Source organism: Amphiura filiformis, chromosome 10 (genome assembly GCF_039555335.1).
Source record: "Amphiura filiformis chromosome 10, Afil_fr2py, whole genome shotgun sequence".
Lineage (NCBI taxonomy): Eukaryota > Metazoa > Echinodermata > Ophiuroidea > Amphilepidida > Amphiuridae > Amphiura > Amphiura filiformis.
This window is the reverse complement of record NC_092637.1, coordinates 32,912,900-32,931,204: the sequence shown is the minus strand read 5'-3', so window position 1 is coordinate 32,931,204 and position 18,305 is coordinate 32,912,900. Positions and strand designations below refer to the sequence as shown.

The window sequence follows — 18,305 nt, the reverse complement described above, 5'->3', positions numbered from 1 at the left end:
TCATGATAACGTTTTAAAACGTTTTTATGAAAACACACAACAACAATGTTTTTAAATGTTTTCAAAAAATGTTATTGTAAACTTTTTTGTAAACATTTTTGCCAAATATTGTGTCAATACTTAAATAACATTATGTTAAAATATTTGAACCCAGCAAACACAAAATGTTTTTAAAATGTTTTTTCAAAACCTTTTAATAACATTTAAATGTCGGGTTATATAAAGGTCATGAAAACGTTTTAAAACGTTATTGAAAATATTTTGGGCAAACATTTTTCGCAAAATATTTTTACAACCCCAAAATAACATTTTGTTTAGAATGTTTTGTATCAAGTTTTCAAGAATGTTTTTGGAATGTTATTAAAATGTTTTTATACCCTTTATATAGCCCGACATTTAAACGTTTTATGTAAAACATTTTTGTTTGCTGAGCATTAGATTATCAAAAAATGTTTTTTAAGGTTATGAAAACGTTTTATACTCTTAATATACCCTTTATATAACCCGACATTTAAACGTTTTATGACAACCTTTTATAACCTTTTCCGAACGATGTCGAAAACGTTTTGTGTTTGCTGGGTAATATACCTGAAATAATATATTCTTATCGATCGAGTTATAAGGTTTAACATTATGAATTATGTGTGTGTCATACGACAGCATGCCGTTTTTTCATACGCGCGGTCGGCCGTAAGGCGACAGGCGTAACCAGTTACCATAGGGTATTAAATAAAAGGCACTAAATTTAATGTCCACGTGACCCATGGGCGCCGCCATACCAAGACCACTAAGTGATCAGTAGATGTGCTACAATGCTAATCGATACGAATTTTTCAGACAAATATCATCAAAATTGCTGAAAATTTACAGGGTGAGTTAAAAAAGTGCAATAGAGTAAAGAATCGATATTTATGTAAGACCCAAGTTGAACTTTCCCATTATTGAAAGTTTATATAAATGCCACACTCAATAGTCACCTTCTGTGAAAAAATGAAAAAGTGAGTCGTTTCTACCGTTTAATTTTTATGAGTCCTTTTGCTGCGATACCCAATTTCATTATTTGTCCACGAATATGACGAAGTACCATGTATTTTGAATGGGAGCGCACAATGCACGATAAATGCATCAGCTCTGAAACTGACTTTAACTTAAATAAGGTTGATTTTTGCGTTATTTTCATTTCTTTTTTTCTGTTCAAACAAACTTTCTAACATTACTTTAAGTCCTTCATACCTCCCTCGACTCCAACTCTAGTTTCTTAATCCCAATATGTCCAACTTACTGGATATTTTGAAATTCACTCCACTTCAATTTCAACAAATGAGGTCTTAAATTAGGAGTTAAAAGATGTAGCTATTGGCTGCTGGTTCCAATTACGAGTTACGACATATCTGTCTTTGTGTAGGATATACAAGGGGTGAACATAACTGATACCTTATTTATTTGGCTTACTGTATATACATTCCCCGCCACAAGAGGCAGATCGTCTGCATAATATACTTTCTCAGTCTGTTTCGTCTTTGCTTGTCACGTGATATCTTGAAATTGCGATTATATTTTCAAGATGGCTACCAATAAGTCAGGTAGGCGAGCGGTCTAAGGCGCTGGAAGTATACATGATACGGCGTGGGTTCCAGCCTCACCCTGCGAAACTCAATTTACTTTTTAATTTCATATTAAAGAAATGTGGCTGGGAGTATTTATGTATGGCATAGGCAGGAGTGGACGAGTATAATCAGGAAGAGTACAACTAACAGAGGACAGCCTTGGAATAATTCTATCTGGAACCTCTTCCTCCCTACATCATACATAAATTCTCCCAGCCACATGCTTCCTCAGCATGTGCAATAAATTAGTATTAAAATCAAATTGGTTTGTTTACGCATTTTAAAAACACTTGGCCTTTGGCGTATGCTGCTGTGATCGGGAACATGAAACAGTTAATTTTCCTTTTCTACGTAATTTCTCTCACAAACAACTCGTCATAGTAGTAGTTGCGTAAAGGTCCGTTCATACTACCACCGCATTTGCGATGCGTTGCTTTGCGGTGCGGTGCGTTGCCGCACTGCAAACTACTGCATTGCATTATTGCAATAAAGTTAACTACATTTTAACGAGTTGCGTTGAGTTGCGGTAAAAAGTAATCGATATATCAGCATCGCAAAGCAACGCATCGCAAATGCGGTGGTAGTATGAACGGACCTTAAGTCTGGTGGTTCCAGACGCAACGTCGCAATAGTTGCAAATGTCAGGTGGGACGAAAATAAAGCATTCAATACATATGGAAAGGTTTGGCTACAATCACGATTCTCTTATAAACCATCTTATGCACAGTTTCCACCTCGATACACCTGAGCACAAAATTTCGTCCAAGAATTGTCTCTACACAGTCTTTGATTACACTACACGGTTGAGTGCATACTATGCACTGCATAGCATCATAAAAGCTGTGTGAGCTTCCAGCTGGAAAATAACCATCTGTGATTGTTTTCCATTCATCCAATCAAGAAGGCTACATGCTCTTTTTGGTTAAAATTTTTGGCGGGAAATAATCCCGCCAAAACATTGAAGTAATCTTTTCCCACAACTAAATATCATAGTCAGGAAATTAATGATGCATCTGGTATCTTAGATCATATCTTTCATTATACTTAGTTGCAATTATCCCAGATAATTCTTGATTTGTTTTTACAGAGTCTTGAATTGTCGATGTTTTTGATCAAAAAACATCACTCGGTGTATTTTGAAACTCGAGGCATTAACTCTTCTCAAATTAGCCCCAAATCATAATTTATTATATGCACGTGTAGCAAACACCAATGGAAATAATTGGACGTTGTTTGCGGAGCCTAAATTTGGTTTGATTTTATTTCACAATAATTCTTAAGGTGAGAATTTTGACCTGACATTTCCTTTTTAGATTTCCATTTTAAATTCATTGATATGTGATATTTTGAATAAATAAAGAGTACGCTTACCTTTCTGCAACACTTCCCGGTATCATTAAGCATCTGCTGATAACCAACATTTTAGCTGAAAACAGTCCCTTCTTATCATTTTTGAACAAAATATGGTTCAAAAGTGCGTACACTACGCGTATACTGGCACAACGAGGTAATGAAGAGAGCTATTTACGGTGGGGTATCTATTGTAAGTTAGGGTAGGCCTATAGTATATCTTCCCACAAGTGACAAGATGTGTCAAGCAGGTGCATACATGTACATAAGGGCGGTATATTCAAACGCTATTGTCTGGATCATTGAGTATCGATTACCCAGCGTTTTCATTTTATTATTACTAAATTAATCGTCGTTTATCACGAGTCCTAAGAGTCGTACCAGTTCAATTCATCAAAATTAACTTGTATTAAATGAAAAACAAACAGACAAGTAGAGTCATATGTCTTTCTATGACCGTATTCCTACCAAAATCTGATTTTCAATACACTAGAAACGTGTTGATATGTATATCTTTGAAAATCGCCGAATGTTAAGCACAGTCACCGTGGCACAGTAGGCATCTTTAGCATTCATAGTGCAATTGGCAGTGGTTCGAACCCCGGTGAAAATTTTATTTATTTTTTATTCTTTTTACTAATGCGCTGTGCCGTTTTTCAAACACGCCCCTGAATGAAATTGATGGGCAAGTACCCTTAAAAACACTTTTTTCATTAGGTCAACGAATAACACAATTCAATGTTTGTAGCGAGGCGAATGTGGTAAATCTGTTGAAAACGACCTATCCAAGCACGATTTTTGATCAAAAATGTAGGTTATAAAAGTCAAAACCTCAAGTGATCCTTACATGTTTTTAAATATAGAGTTATGTCATCAAATGATAGAGCACACTTGTACTTATATTGTCCATATGCTATCATCATTTGAATGAGCAATGGCAAATTCTCTTTATTGCAAATCTTGTGCAAACAAAATTACTATTTTCGCCTGTTTTGTCATACGGTTGTAAATTCAATGAACTATGTATGACTTTGCTATAAAAAAGCGCTTACAAATTCGATCAAGTTGTGGGCCACTGACCCAGTTAAAGAACTTTTAAACCTGTTGAAGATCATGAAGTGAACACGAACAATAAAGGCTAAACCTTCAAAGTGTAAGAGCCTAGCCGTGAAGAAGGTTCGACTCACGGGGTTCGACTACTTCTAGATATCTCCCAAGATATCTACGCACCCTACGACGCACACCTATATCATATATATATTTACCGATGATAAGAGTATATCCAATATATGAATATATGAATACAAAAGCCACCCAAGTCCATACTTTGTCCAAATTGGGTTAAGCATGGGAAAGTGTTGCTATACATAGGCCTGTTATATGTATGAAAGAACTACTCAAATTCATCATCTGTGTCTACTGAGCATGTGAAAAATAGCATGTATGAAAGAATCAACCCAAGTCCATGATTTGAGTCTTGTAACACATTGATTGAAATCCAGTATGTATAAAAGTCTTGTAAAAAAAATTGTAACACATTCATTGCTGGAGAGTGACTTTTGAAAAAAAAATGGGTTTGATCAAGGAAAGTGTGTGGTTTATATTACATGGCAGAATGCTTATAAACATTATACATAACTGTGTGCTTTATTTTGTATTATCTTACTAGTGGTAATCTCATTCCAACATTATTGTCTTTGTATATGATTCAAAAACCACCAGAATTTAAAATGAACCCCACGAAGTCCCTGAAATGCTAATCGTCATACCTAATACAGTTTAACTCACCCATTTGCACGTACAACTTACCATATTGTCCAGGTAAATCTAACTGAAGGAATTAAAATGATACACAGTTTTTTTTCCTCAAAATCACTTCCCATGGACTTGGGTGGGTTTTGGATTCATGTATTCATATGCATATTAATATATTGATTTTTTATGTTAAAATAACACCTCGTGCTCGAACATGTGACTAAGTCTATCAGTAAACCCTTATTTCCGCTGATAAAGCTCTTTTCACAATCGTACCATATTGTGAGATAAAACGGGGATTATTCATTGTTATCTTTATTAAGACGATTTATAAGTGTAACAGCAGTCCACTTTCAGGCCCATTCGACGCTTCCTCTTAGAAGTGTAACAGCACTTCGTTTTCAGATCTATTCGACGCTTCGCAGTCAATGTAACAGCAGTCGACTTCTGGATCCATATTTAGTGAATACAGACCAACATAAAGATGATGTTCTTTCTTGTGGTTGCAACGATAATTGCAGCTGTCAATGCTGGTAAGAATTCAAGTTGTTCTTGTTCTTGTTGTTATTTATCATATGGAATGAATGTAAGTTTGGAATTGTGGCAGTAGCGTAGCCAGCGGGGTGACAGAGGGGGCAGACTGCCCCCTCGGACACCTAAAATGGGGACGAAGAAGCGGAAAAATGGGGACGAGAAGAAGGGGAGAAAGAGAGAAAGAAGGAGGAGGAGAGAGAGAAAGAGAAGAGAAAGGGGGAGGAGAGGGAGAAAGAGAAGGAAAAGGAGAAGGAGAGGGAAAGAGAAGGGAAAGGGGAGGAAGGGAAGGGAAAAGAAAAGGGAAATGGAGGAGAGGGAGAGTAAAAATAGGGACGATGCTGACGTTTGCCACCCCGGACTGACAATGTTGGCTACGCGCCTGAATGGTGGCTCGGTTCAAATTGGGTTATTTCAGTTGGCTTCCATAAACCCCCTATGGATGATACAACATTAATCTCAGAGACAGATTTCACCCATTCATGTTACCACATTTGAAATTCACACCCCTTGTGTGGAAGATTAAGGAACTTAATACACATTTTATGGCAAATCATTAAAAATTGATATTTTGATATTTAACAGTACTCGAAGTAAACTTTATAAATCTGATGATTTCTACCTAAAGTGTATGTAGGTGGGATGAAAAGCCGACGATCAATTGGACATTTTGACCTTTCGTATTAAAGATGTGCATTTTTTTCCCAAAACACCAATAAAAATAGGTCTTTTTGAGAAAAAAATCCATATCTTCAATATGAAAGGTCAAAATTTTCGATTGATCGTCGGCTTTTCCTCCCAGCTACATACACTTTAAGACTATATCATTTAATTTATAAAATTTACTTCGAGGAGTGTTATTTCTCCAAAATGTGAAAAATATCAAATTTTAATAATTTGTCATAAAATTTGTATTATATCGTAAATTTCATAAAATGAAAATTATTTGATATCAGAAAGACATTCTTCGTATTCAGAATGCAATTCGATAGGTCTGATGTGCTCTCATGTCCCATAAAAATGCTGTCAAAACGCTCAAAACGCTCATTCTAGTTCCCTTAAGGTTTGTAACTATTTTAAACTGTTGCGATTTTGTTGTTCGCAGCATCTTGTGAATGGTAGTGAGCTTTGGCAAAAATTGCATTGATCATTTCATAGGGAGTGTGTAATTCAAATATTACAGATATACTTTTGCAGGTTATGTGGTTCTTGAGTTATGTTAAGTTGTAAAGAGGGCTGAAACAACAACACTTTTGTAAAACGTAAATAACTTATTAAAGGAATATTTCGTGATCCTAGCATCCTCTATTTATGTCATTTTTCATTAGATATCCACGAAAAAAACCTATTCCCACAATTTCAGTTGATTCCGATTTTGCGTTCGCGAGTTATGCATGATTATGTGTATTACACTCCTCCATAGACAATGCGTTGTAATTTCGTTCTGGTGCACCAGAACGAAATTCAAATTTCACGATATCTTTGCTAAACGAATTAATCTGCAAGAAATATTTTGTACATAAACATTATGTAGCCAGAGGTTTCCAGTGATATAAAAATCTCAACTTTTTTTGAGAAAAGTGGGGGATGAGGCTGTGGATCACGAAATGCCCTTTTAAGTATAATAAATCAAGCAAGTTTTAAAGTATATGATTTGCCGACTGAACCTTTGCAAAACATCAAAGTGTTATTTTTCAATGATATTATATTGATTTAGACAATGAAAATGGATTTTGTGTTGGCTGCTTCGACCAACAATACCTTGTCTACCCTTAAGGCCTGTAGCTGTTAATGTGACACTCTCCGTCGAGTTTTTCGATAAATTCATTAATTTCTCAAAAATTAAAAATAGCAGTTTAACAAATAATAGTTCAAATGAAAGCCATTATTGGGGGCATAATTATCGTATCATTAAAATAGGTCTGACACCAATTAAAACATGTGTTTTGATGTCCCAAGTTCATAGTAAAATATGCTCACGCTCTTTTTTACAGATGGCCTGGAATTTCATATTTCGGTTGCAGCGATTGCCCAAAAATAGGTGGTATGCTTATGAAAAGCGTTTCCGCTTGGAATGTAGATAGTTATTGTTGCTATTACTGTTCGCGATTTTAATTTATGCATTCTTTAGCCGACAATTTTCAATGCAATTTACACACTCAAAATGTCGCTCGCGTAAATACCGATATTTTAAACAGTATCCGTTTTTTAAACGAAACTACTGTCCACATTAGTTCCCAAGACTTTGATGAAAACATAGATACCAAATCAGACTGCATGTGACGAACAGATTTTAAACTAGAATTGAAAGAACCAGCGTATGCCCTATGAAAATGCTGTTTCGTAATAAATCGCGTTGTGATAAAAAGAGGTAATTTTGGACATCCTTTTGGCTGTTTTTTATACCAAGGAAATGCGTGACCTACCCCAAACTGCTCATGTAGCCTTGACTTAATGTCCGTGACTGTTTGATATTATTGAATTTAGACGATTTGAACTATTTACTTACATTTAACCCGATGTTTGGCCAGAGAATGTTGTATTATATTCCAAAGATGGCGACAGCTACAGACTCACTTTAAACCAGTAAAAAGGACACGTTTCTGCTCAGATGTTTCAGAGTTTGAGACCATATATTCACGGTTTTCCTATTACAATTCAAACCTATGACAAATTTGGCTGGTTTGCGATATGCGATTTTTCATCCTGATGTGGTAGTGATGTCAGTACAGTGAGCATTTAATTGGGCACAGCCAAATAATTACTAGCGTTCGGTCAAAGCGCTGGTGTACACATGCACACGCTTAATACGCCACATAGATGCGCGAGCGAAACAGCTGCTTCAACGCGTTGACGTTGACTGCCACATCAGGGTGAAAAATGGTAGGCCTACATGTATGACTATAAAACCTCAAACACGCCCCTCGATAAAGGTTGGCAAATGAAGGAGGCGGCAGTTTAGCGAATATGCGAGTGCAAGCGCCGCCCTAACCGTGGAAGGTTTCCGCATACCGAATATAGGTTTATATCATGGCCTCTAGGCCTCATGGTTTATTTTTCGAAAAGAAAGCATAATCAATTGAGAAGGAATGGATATTGCCATAATAATATCAAAGTTAATACTTGTCGTCCATAACAAGAAGGAATGCATCACGATTGTATAATATCCAGCTTTGGTATTTCATTTGATTACACTAAACATATGAAGCTTTATCTTTACTAGATTTATGCACTGAACATTTGCAGACCAGGCCTTCTACATGTAGTGAGCACCACATTAGATTGTGTTTACAAGAAATATTTATAAAATAAATAAATAACATGAATCCATATAAGATTTATATAGTGCACCAGAGGATACAAAGCGCTGTAATTTCGCTGCTACTAGTGAATTATCAGAATCAGATATCATCAACTATGCCGATTGTAGCCGATTAGATTGTAACATCCACTTATTATCTCAGCAGTTCCCCAAAGTCCATTGGATGAAGAAAGATGTGAGCGGTATGAATTAATAAGTGTCGCCTCCTAGAAATATCTTAGATCACCAGCTTGGATGATAAAATATTATCTAGAAACACGCATCTGTTTTTCAAGGTCTCCCTTTCATCTATTGACCTTAAAGAAAGGATTAAAATTATTGAATAGAGTCCATGACCTGACGCAACGCATTATTAATGAGTAGCTATTAGGGACAGTCATGATGTTATGGTTGAGCGAGCAACGTATGACCACTAGACAGGTCAATGGCCTGATTGCGATCTGGCGGTTTTTTAAAAGCACAGTCCCTGAACTACGGTGTACCATGAGGGACATGCAAACTTAAAATAATTTTTCACAAACTCAAATATTTTTTTGCTAACTGAAATGATTTTCTACAAACTCAAATATTTTTTTTACACACTTGAAATATTTTTTTGCAAACTTTCGACTTTCACGAGAGAGCAAGACTCCCAGCGAGACTCAGGCTATCGAGATTGAGTCTATGCGCGATGCGATATGATTTTTTTTAAAGAAGGGTCTTAGACCGCTCGGCCACACGACTTGTTGGTATCCATCTTGAATTTTTTTTAACATATAATCGCAACCTCAACATAGGCTTACCACGTGGCAAGCAAAGGCAGAAAACGTACCATATTTTGGAATTTTATTTGCTTAAAAACATTAATGTGTATTAATAGCGCCCAATTGTTGTTAAGGAGGCTGTGTACTCTCAGACATGCATGTAGTAAAAGTGCAATAACTTTGTAATTATTCGCACAAGACATATAAAAGTATACATTTGTATGAAGGCAAGACATCAATAAATCTTAATATAAATACAGATTTGGGGTAAAAACAACAATTCTGAAGAAAATCACAAAAAAGTGAGTTTTTGGCAATATTTGTTAGGTACATCATAACAAAAAAACACTCTTTCCAAAATATTTTATTTTGTTTTTAGCTCAACTTGAGGCTCCATTCCAAAAGCGGTTTTTTTATATTTTTTTTATATCAATTGGCCTTATATTTTGAGATATTGACCATATAAGACATCAAATTGAACTTTTAAAATTCACAAACGCCTATTTGCACAAAATGATGCCTAAAATCGGAAATAGACCAAAATATAAAAAATGAGAAAACCGTTTCTTGAGTCAATCGTGCTTTTTACGATGATCATATTGGCTTACCTATAGATGCTGTATTTATTGAGTTATCGTGTACCTAAATCGTCATTTTACCGAGAAAATGAATATTGAAATAATGGCCGTTGAAGTTTAAAGTGGTCACATTTTGCACTTTCATCGAATTTCACAGGGGAATAGGGCAGTTTTCGTTTTTGTACCTTATATTACGTAAACATCAGGTAAATCCACAGCCCCTTGAGAAGTTTGAGAGAAATCCATTCATAACTTGATATTTAAATCGGGGAAAGAACTTGAAAAAACCCACATTTTATCAGCTAAAACGGAGCCATTTGACCACTAGGTTTTTGTGAAATCAGTGCTTCCGTGGTGTTTCCATAAGATGCGCCGCGCATGCAGATAAGCGTCGCGTATGCGTAGTGTATTTGTGCGTTAACAAATTGCGCGATACGCAACGCGATGCGTTGTTGGGCGCGTGTACCCTGCTGGTTCAACAAAGATTTTCTTTCCTTTTCAATTTCAAACACGAGTGGAATAGTGAAATAAAATCCTTAAAATATTGCAGTTGGAGTTTACAAATCTGGATTTTCATTCCTTTTATTTATAAAAAACATAACAAAGTGCAAACATAAAAAACCCTCAATTTTGCGAAAGAAACAATGTCTAGAGTACACAGCCGCGTTAAGAGGCGCACCATTTGATTTCCAAGGGGCATGGGAGTTTTTTAAAAAAAAACTTCGCCCACTAGTGAGACGAAAAAACAACTTCGCCCACTAGTGAGATGGAAATTTTTTTTGCCTCACTGGTGAGTAAAACAAATTTCTCCCACCCAACTTTGTATAAAGGTATACATTATAATTGAAAAATAAAAAATAAATAAAAAAAAGGCGGTGAAAATAAATCCTCCCTTTGGAGGCGATAAAAAAATACAAATAAAATTGCCTGACCCAAACTCCCATGCACCCCTGAGAATCTAATGGTGCGTCCCCTGCGTGATCTAAATACAGAAATCCGACAATAAATGGGCCTCTACATGCACAATAAATTATATTAAAGTTTGCAACAACAAAAATTAAAGTTTGTAATAATTATTCGAGTTTGTAAAAAATCATTTGAGTTTGTAAAAAATTATCAAAGTTTGCAAAAATTATTTTAATATTAGCATGTTCCTCATGGTACACCGTACTGAACATAACATATCCGTGGGCATATGACCGAAATTGCCTAGCAATTGACGTCTCATGTCAACGCAGTCTATAGTGTGATTAGAACATTATTGTCTGGTGATCATTATAGTATGATCAGTACGAAAAATACAGATTTTCAAAAATTAAAAGAACCACTTTTTAGCGGGAATTTTCGTAAGTTACACAGCTGAAGTTATGAAAGGGTTGAAAGACTACAATATTATGGCATAAACAAGAATATGTTCGATTGGTCTTTATTCCTATAGGCTGAACCCTTAAACATACATTTCTAATTAATATACAGACTGTGGTGTACCGGCGATATCTTCAGTTGGGACCCAGATTGTAGGTGGAACGGACGCTGTTCCAGGCAGCTGGCCATGGCAGGTTGGGCTTCGTACAGCGTATCTTGTTGGTGGGGGAGACTATCAATTCTGCGGAGGCACTCTCATTAATGATCAATGGGTTGTGACTGCGGCACATTGTTTCTAGTAAGTCTTAGTGGAAAGTGGGGTAATCCCGGACAGAGGGTAAACCCGGATAAAGCTAAAACATATTTTAAACAGAGAAGATGCAGTATCACGTGCGTATTCATAAAAGCGCATTTATAAATATAACCGAAGTACACTGATTAATTGCAACAGGCGATTGTTTTAAGATGAAATGTGTCATTATAACTTTCAATATTATTTCAGTGGTGCAAGGAATACTAAAGGCTACACAGCTACCGTTGGCTCTCATGATGTGGACAAAATAGACCCACCGCAAGTGAATTTTGGATTGTTAAATTTCTTCAATCACCCAGATTACAATGATAGAACATTGGATAATGACATTTGTCTCTTAAAACTTGATGGACAGGTGAGGTTAAATACTGGTACTTTGGGCAATTCATGTTGTAATCCATACACCCCTCATGAAAGACATGGCCTGAATCTTACACACTGGGAGTGTGAATTTTAAATGGGGGTAATCTGAATGGGTGACTCTATTTGAAATCTATGAACCCTGTGTAGGAGATAAAGGGGGTGCATGGATTTCAACTGGAATAGCCCATTAGGCTACAGGTCCCTTAAAGGTTTCAGCAAGTTATTTTGACAATTATAGTTACCAAATGAATTATTTTATTCTACTTATGACGACCAGTTTATATAATGATCCATATGCTGAATTAGTTCAAACACCAGATGATTTTATTCCGTCCAGCTTTCCAGAAAGCGACCTTCGCTTGAGGCAATTGGTTTGTCAAATGCTGACAGTTGGTAACAGGTGTCATGCTCTAATGAAACATTATTTTGATACACCCTGTATGTTGAATTCGTTCAAACGCCAGATAATTTTATTCCGTCCAGCTTTTCAGAAAGTGCCCTTTGCCTGAGGCAATTGGTTTGCCAAATGCTGACAGTTGGTAACAGGTGCCATGCTCTAATGAAACATTATTTTGATACACCCTGTATGTTGAATAAGTTCAAACAACAGGTGATCTTATTTAGTCCAGCTTTCCAGAAAGTGCCCTTTGCCTGAGGTAATTGGTTTGCCAAATGTTGACAGTTGGTAACAGGTGCCATGCTCTAATGAAACATTATTTTGATACACCTTGTATGTTGAATTCGTTCAAACGCCAGATAATTTTATTCCGTCCAGCTTTTCAGAAAGTGCCCTTTGCCTGAGGCAATTGGTTTGCCAAATGCTGACAGTTGGTAACAGGTGCCATGCTCTAATGAAACATTATTTTGATACACCCTGTATGTTGAATAAGTTCAAACAACAGGTGATCTTATTTAGTCCAGCTTTCCAGAAAGTGCCCTTTGCCTGAGGTAATTGGTTTGCCAAATGTTGACAGTTGGTAACAGGTGTAATGCTCTAATGAAACATTACTTTTTATACACCCTGTATGTTGAATTAGTTCAAACAACAGGTGATCTTATTTAGTCCAGCTTTCCAGAAAGTGCCCTTTGCCTGAGGTAATTGGTTTGCCAAATGTTGACAGTTGGTAACAGGTGCCATGCTCTAATGAAACATTATTTTGATACACCCTGTATGTTGAATTAGTTCAAACAACAGGTGATCTTATTTAGTCCAGCTTTCCAGAAAGTGCCCTTTGCCTGAGGTAATTGGTTTGTCAAATGTTGACAGTTGTCATACTGTTACAGGTGTCATACTGGAAACAGTGTTGGCCACAGTCTGGTTGAATGAGTTATTACTGCATTTTTAGCTAAAACCCTGGTAAAATATGACTGGTTTGTTTAATCAGTATATTGCGTAATGACTCTACATTGGGCTATTCCCCCTATGGAAGACATGACTTTAATCTCCCACATTTAGGTAACCATATGAAAACTGTTGACATCCGAAAACCCAAAATGTGATGAGTAATTTGTAATAAGTAGGTTAGGAGAAAATAGACTACTGGGCTGTAGATATCCAGGGTAGATATTTATTTGAACCAGGGGTCTTTTCCCTCTGGCTGGTTCTCTAACACTTACTCTAACTCTAATCCTAACCCTAACCCCAACCCTAACTCTAATGCTAACATGTGTTGACTATATTCAGCAATTTAAATTACACCAAAATATGACCGCAACTGACACAGTGGCAGACTTTAAGACCATTTGCTTTCATATTTTTTATGAATAATAATATTTTACTCATTGTTACAATATAATTTTATTCATTTTAGGTGACTTTTGATGACTACAAAAGTGTAGCTTGTCTTCCATCAGGTCTAGTAGCAGATGGTACTGACTGTGTAGTCACCGGCTGGGGAGCCACGGAAAGTAAGTTATCTGTCACGCACTTATTTGCTATCTAGTAGAACATGGGTCGATAGCGATGAAATATATTTAATGAAAAGAGCACATGCAGGTCTTGCAAAATATGTTTATTTCTTGACTATCGGTTATTGTTTAACCAATAGGCTATTCTGAAAATGAAATTAAAACAAGGGAATATCTACAAAAGTTGTGGGGTGCATTTGATGAAATGAGGTGATATATCATGTTGCAAAGGATTCTGGGTAGATTATGATCTTCTCTGGTTGTTCCAATAAAATACTTTCTCTATCTCCCATCATTTTTATCAAAATGTCATCCTCCAACTTCCGTATCAGTAGTGCTAATCTCTAGTATAATTACGGAAGTGTGTTTTTGTGATTATCATGATTAGTACAGGTTTTAAGTTATCTTCTTTTTGTCTCCAGCAACTGTTACAAAAACTACTCTTCAACAAGTGACCGTTCCTGTTATCAGTACAGAAACATGTAACGGACCTTTGTGGTACAGAGGCGAGATTACCGACAACATGATTTGTGCCGGATATGCTGAGGGCGGTAAAGACTCTTGCCAGGTAAGATGCATGAAAATAGGAAGTAACGGGTTTTGGGGGCGCCCTCTACGGAGGGAGCCCCGGTGTTGCCTTGAAATTGCAATTGCTGCAATTTTCGGCCTTACTAAATTTACTTTGCGATTATGTTTAAAAGTAGGTGATAATAATAATAATAATAATAATAATAATAATAATAATAATAATAATAATAATAATAATAATAATAATAATAATAAAAACCTATTTTGTCAAACGTACAGGGAGATAGTGGTGGACCAATGGTATGCCAAAACTCTGCTGGTGCCTATGAATTACAAGGAATCGTCAGCTTGGGGAATTGGATGCGCAGACGCAAGAAATCCAGGAGTGTATACCAAAGTTAACAATTATATTGAATGGATCAGCAAAACAATCGCCGAAAATTAAAAGATTTCCTTCAAAATCGAAATAGTCATATCCTAATAATTTATATGTTTGAAAATACCGATTTACGATATTATCGGATACTATGATGATTGGATTGTGAACTAGACTATAGAAGTTTAATTCCAGTGCTAAAGCCGCAATAAGTTATACTGCTGATCGAGGTCGATGGGCAAACGTGATGCATGCTGAGAATGAAAATGGCTCAGAAGCTATAGAATTCGTCACCCGAGATCGCGAATTTGAGCCATTTTCCTTCCCAGCATGCATCACTTTTGCCTATCGATCGCTATCAGCAGTATATCTTATGTACTCTCTTCCGGGACTCTGTTATAATATATAATTGGTTAATATTGTTCGAACGTGATTTTTTGGCATATTTGTAATGTTTACAGCTGTCCCAACTTCCACCTAAAATGAGCCAAATTTGTTGTGTTTTTTTAGATCAATCAGAGCACTTTTGACATAAAGTCATATTATGATTGTAAGTTCCGCAATAGAACTCCATGTTTCAAAATAGCTAGTGGTGTTTCTTTCACTTCACCTGGTTATTTCAGTCTAAAATGGACAGATATCCTTCCCAGCAATTATTACTAATATTATTGGGTAAAGAATAACAAAATTACAATGTGACGGAAATTGTACATGTTAACTAAACTGGCCTCAAAAAGAAACTTATAATTTTTCACAAGTTCATATCTTACAATCCTTTCTATAAAATGAACAAAAATTACACACGGGATTACTTCAATACTCTACTCTAAACACATGTCATTAACCAAGCAGTTGTCCAACTGACACAACAGCAAAATGCACTGACATGGAACACCTTCCTGGACCACATTCACAGCCCATCAGATTTCTTTTGCTGGGTTCCAATTGTTCGCCTGTGAATGTGGTCCCGGAAGCTGTTCCGTGTCAGTGTATTTTACTGTTGTGTCAGTTGGACAACTGCTTGGTTACTGACATGTGTTTAGAGTAGAGTATTGAAGTAATCCTGTGTGTAATTTTTGTTCGTGTACAGGCGAACGACCAGTGTTTAGAGTAGATTATTGAAGTAATCCTGTGTGCAATTTTTGTTCATTTTATGGAGAAGATTTTAAGATATGAACTTGTGAAAAATTATAAGTTTCTTTTTGAGGCCAGTTTATAAGTTTAATTTCGGTATCATGTTATGCAATAAAAAGGCCAAAATATCTTGTAATAATACGTGTAATAACTGTAATAAAATTGACAGATTTGAGACAGGTCTGTGAATATAATGGCTATGGGGTAACATTTTGCTCTTTATGATATGCAGTTGTGTTCATTAACCTGAAGTTCGAAACTTCAGTAGTTCCCGTCCGTGTTATAAAGAGGGTGAGCAAATAAAATGCAATAGTGCAAAGAATCGATATTTACATGAGAACCAAGTTGAACTTCCCCATTGTTGAAAGTTTTTTATAAATGTTACTCTCAATAGTCACCTTTTGTGAAAAAATGAAGTGAATCGCAATAACGGTTTAATTTTGGCAGTCCTTTTACTGCAATACAAATTCAATTATTTGTCCACGAGGTATGTTCATGTATTTTGAATGAGAACACCGAATGCACAATAAAGACACCAGATCTGACTTTAACTTAAATTAAGGTTGATTTTTGCGTTTTTTCAAATCTTTTTTCGGTTCAACCAAAATTTGTATGTTTCCTTTATGGAGAATAAACATCATAAAGTAAATATGAAAATAACAACACATTACGTTTTATAGAAAGAATTAAACTCTTGATCTCAATACAATTATATTTACCTCCGTAATTTTCAGCTGTTAGCTACTACAGCCTTCGCCAGCGGAATGACCCTGACGAAGGCTGTAGTAGCAACAGTTGAAAATATACCCTTTATATAACCCGACATTTAAACGTGTTCTGACAACCTTTTATAACCTTTTGCGAATGATGTCGAAAACGTTTTGTGTTTGCTGGGATGACTTAACTTTATTGGTTTTAGTGCCTGATAGGACAAACCAACGGGACAGCTGGGTTTAAATACTTTTTGCCACATTTCAAAAAACGTTTCTCAGTTTTTTTCTCTACTCTATAAATGAGTTGACTTCTGATGTCATTGCCTGGCAGTATGCGAGCGCATTATCACAATTTCCATTGCTTTTTGACTGGTAGTATGCATGCGCATGATATTTTGTTCAGGGCTCCGTGCTTTAAAAAAACCCGCCACATCACAATAAAGCTATTGAACAGTGTAGCGGATGTACGCAGTTCGCTCAAACATATCGATATATCAGTCCCTTGCCTTTGTTGATAAACATTGAGGTCAACTCATCTATACACATGGAATAGCAGTTGTTTGATACGCACGGATGTAAGAAAAAATTACAGTAAGAAACTTGTTTGTTTTGTAATTTGTTTGCTTTATTTACAATCGCATTCAGTTTTTAAAATATGACAATTTATTAAATTGTCACAATATTACAAAATACATCGAAGCAATCTTTTTGGGGGAAAGGTCATGAAGGTTTATATATCTAGGTGTCAAAGTAGTAATTCTCGTAAAAGACGAGTAAATATACATTATTTTAAAAGATTTAGCCGGCAATCACAGCATGATGCCTTATATGATAGAACACAATTATCAAGCACGAATCAAGTGGTTTTGTTTGAAACAAACGCATATTGACCATGATAATGAATTAATACAGCTGTCTCTCAACACACGATATTGAAAATTCTCGGGCGCCAAATTGTCCAGTGCAATGACGTCCCAGTAATACAATGAAGGCTAACAACAATTAGCACAAGTAGACATGACGTCATTGCACTAGACAATTTCGGCGCGGGAATTTTGAATATCGCCTGTTGAGAGCCGTTTGTTTTTATGGTCAATATGAGTATATTTTAAATAAAACCATGTGATTCGTGCTTGCCGGAGACATCCTTTCAGTGGAGGTATCAAACTATTCCCATAACACCTAGCGCAAAACGGTCACAAATAATTATAATAGATCTCATGATACGTTTGCGACAGAGAAAAGATAATTTCATATCGATTTTTGGCAGCATGAATTTTTTGGGCATTCGTAAGGCCCGATTCATACATTTTTATTCGACGTCAATTATTTGATCCAACAAGTATTCATTATTCAATGTAAAGAATGTCAGTGGGCAAAAACAGTATTCGGCATTGAATATTGCTACACTCTTACAACGATCTACTCATTTTTGAATAGAAAATGCAGATCAAATTTGCAAATTTACATAGCCTCATCATATAAGATTACTTTATCTAAAGTATTTTCGCCCTGTGGCAGTGACGTCAACGCGCTTAGGCAGCTGTTTCATGAGCGTATCTAGATGGCGTTTTTAAGCGCGTAGCGCTTTGAGTAAACACTGGCGATTTGAAGCTGCGTTCAATGAAATGCGTACTGACGTCACTGCCACATCAGGGTAAAATGGTATAGTATAATAAGTTAGAGACGCAGCTCTGTTAGCACAGTACTCTAACCAGC

The 18,305-nt window shown here is 36.1% G+C and overlaps 1 protein-coding gene across 1 annotated transcript; it reads left to right on the top strand.

Annotated features, from left to right (window-relative positions):
* Window positions 1–5,196: 5,196 nt before the first annotated feature.
* Window positions 5,197–15,488, top strand: LOC140163251 (trypsin-like). Its single transcript, XM_072186648.1, is given in 7 exon segments — window positions 5,197–5,245; window positions 11,363–11,549; window positions 11,754–11,919; window positions 13,739–13,835; window positions 14,258–14,403; window positions 14,643–14,711; window positions 14,713–15,488. Coding segments are annotated over 7 exon segments (810 nt in total). The 3' UTR covers window positions 14,809–15,488.
* Window positions 15,489–18,305: the final 2,817 nt, after the last annotated feature.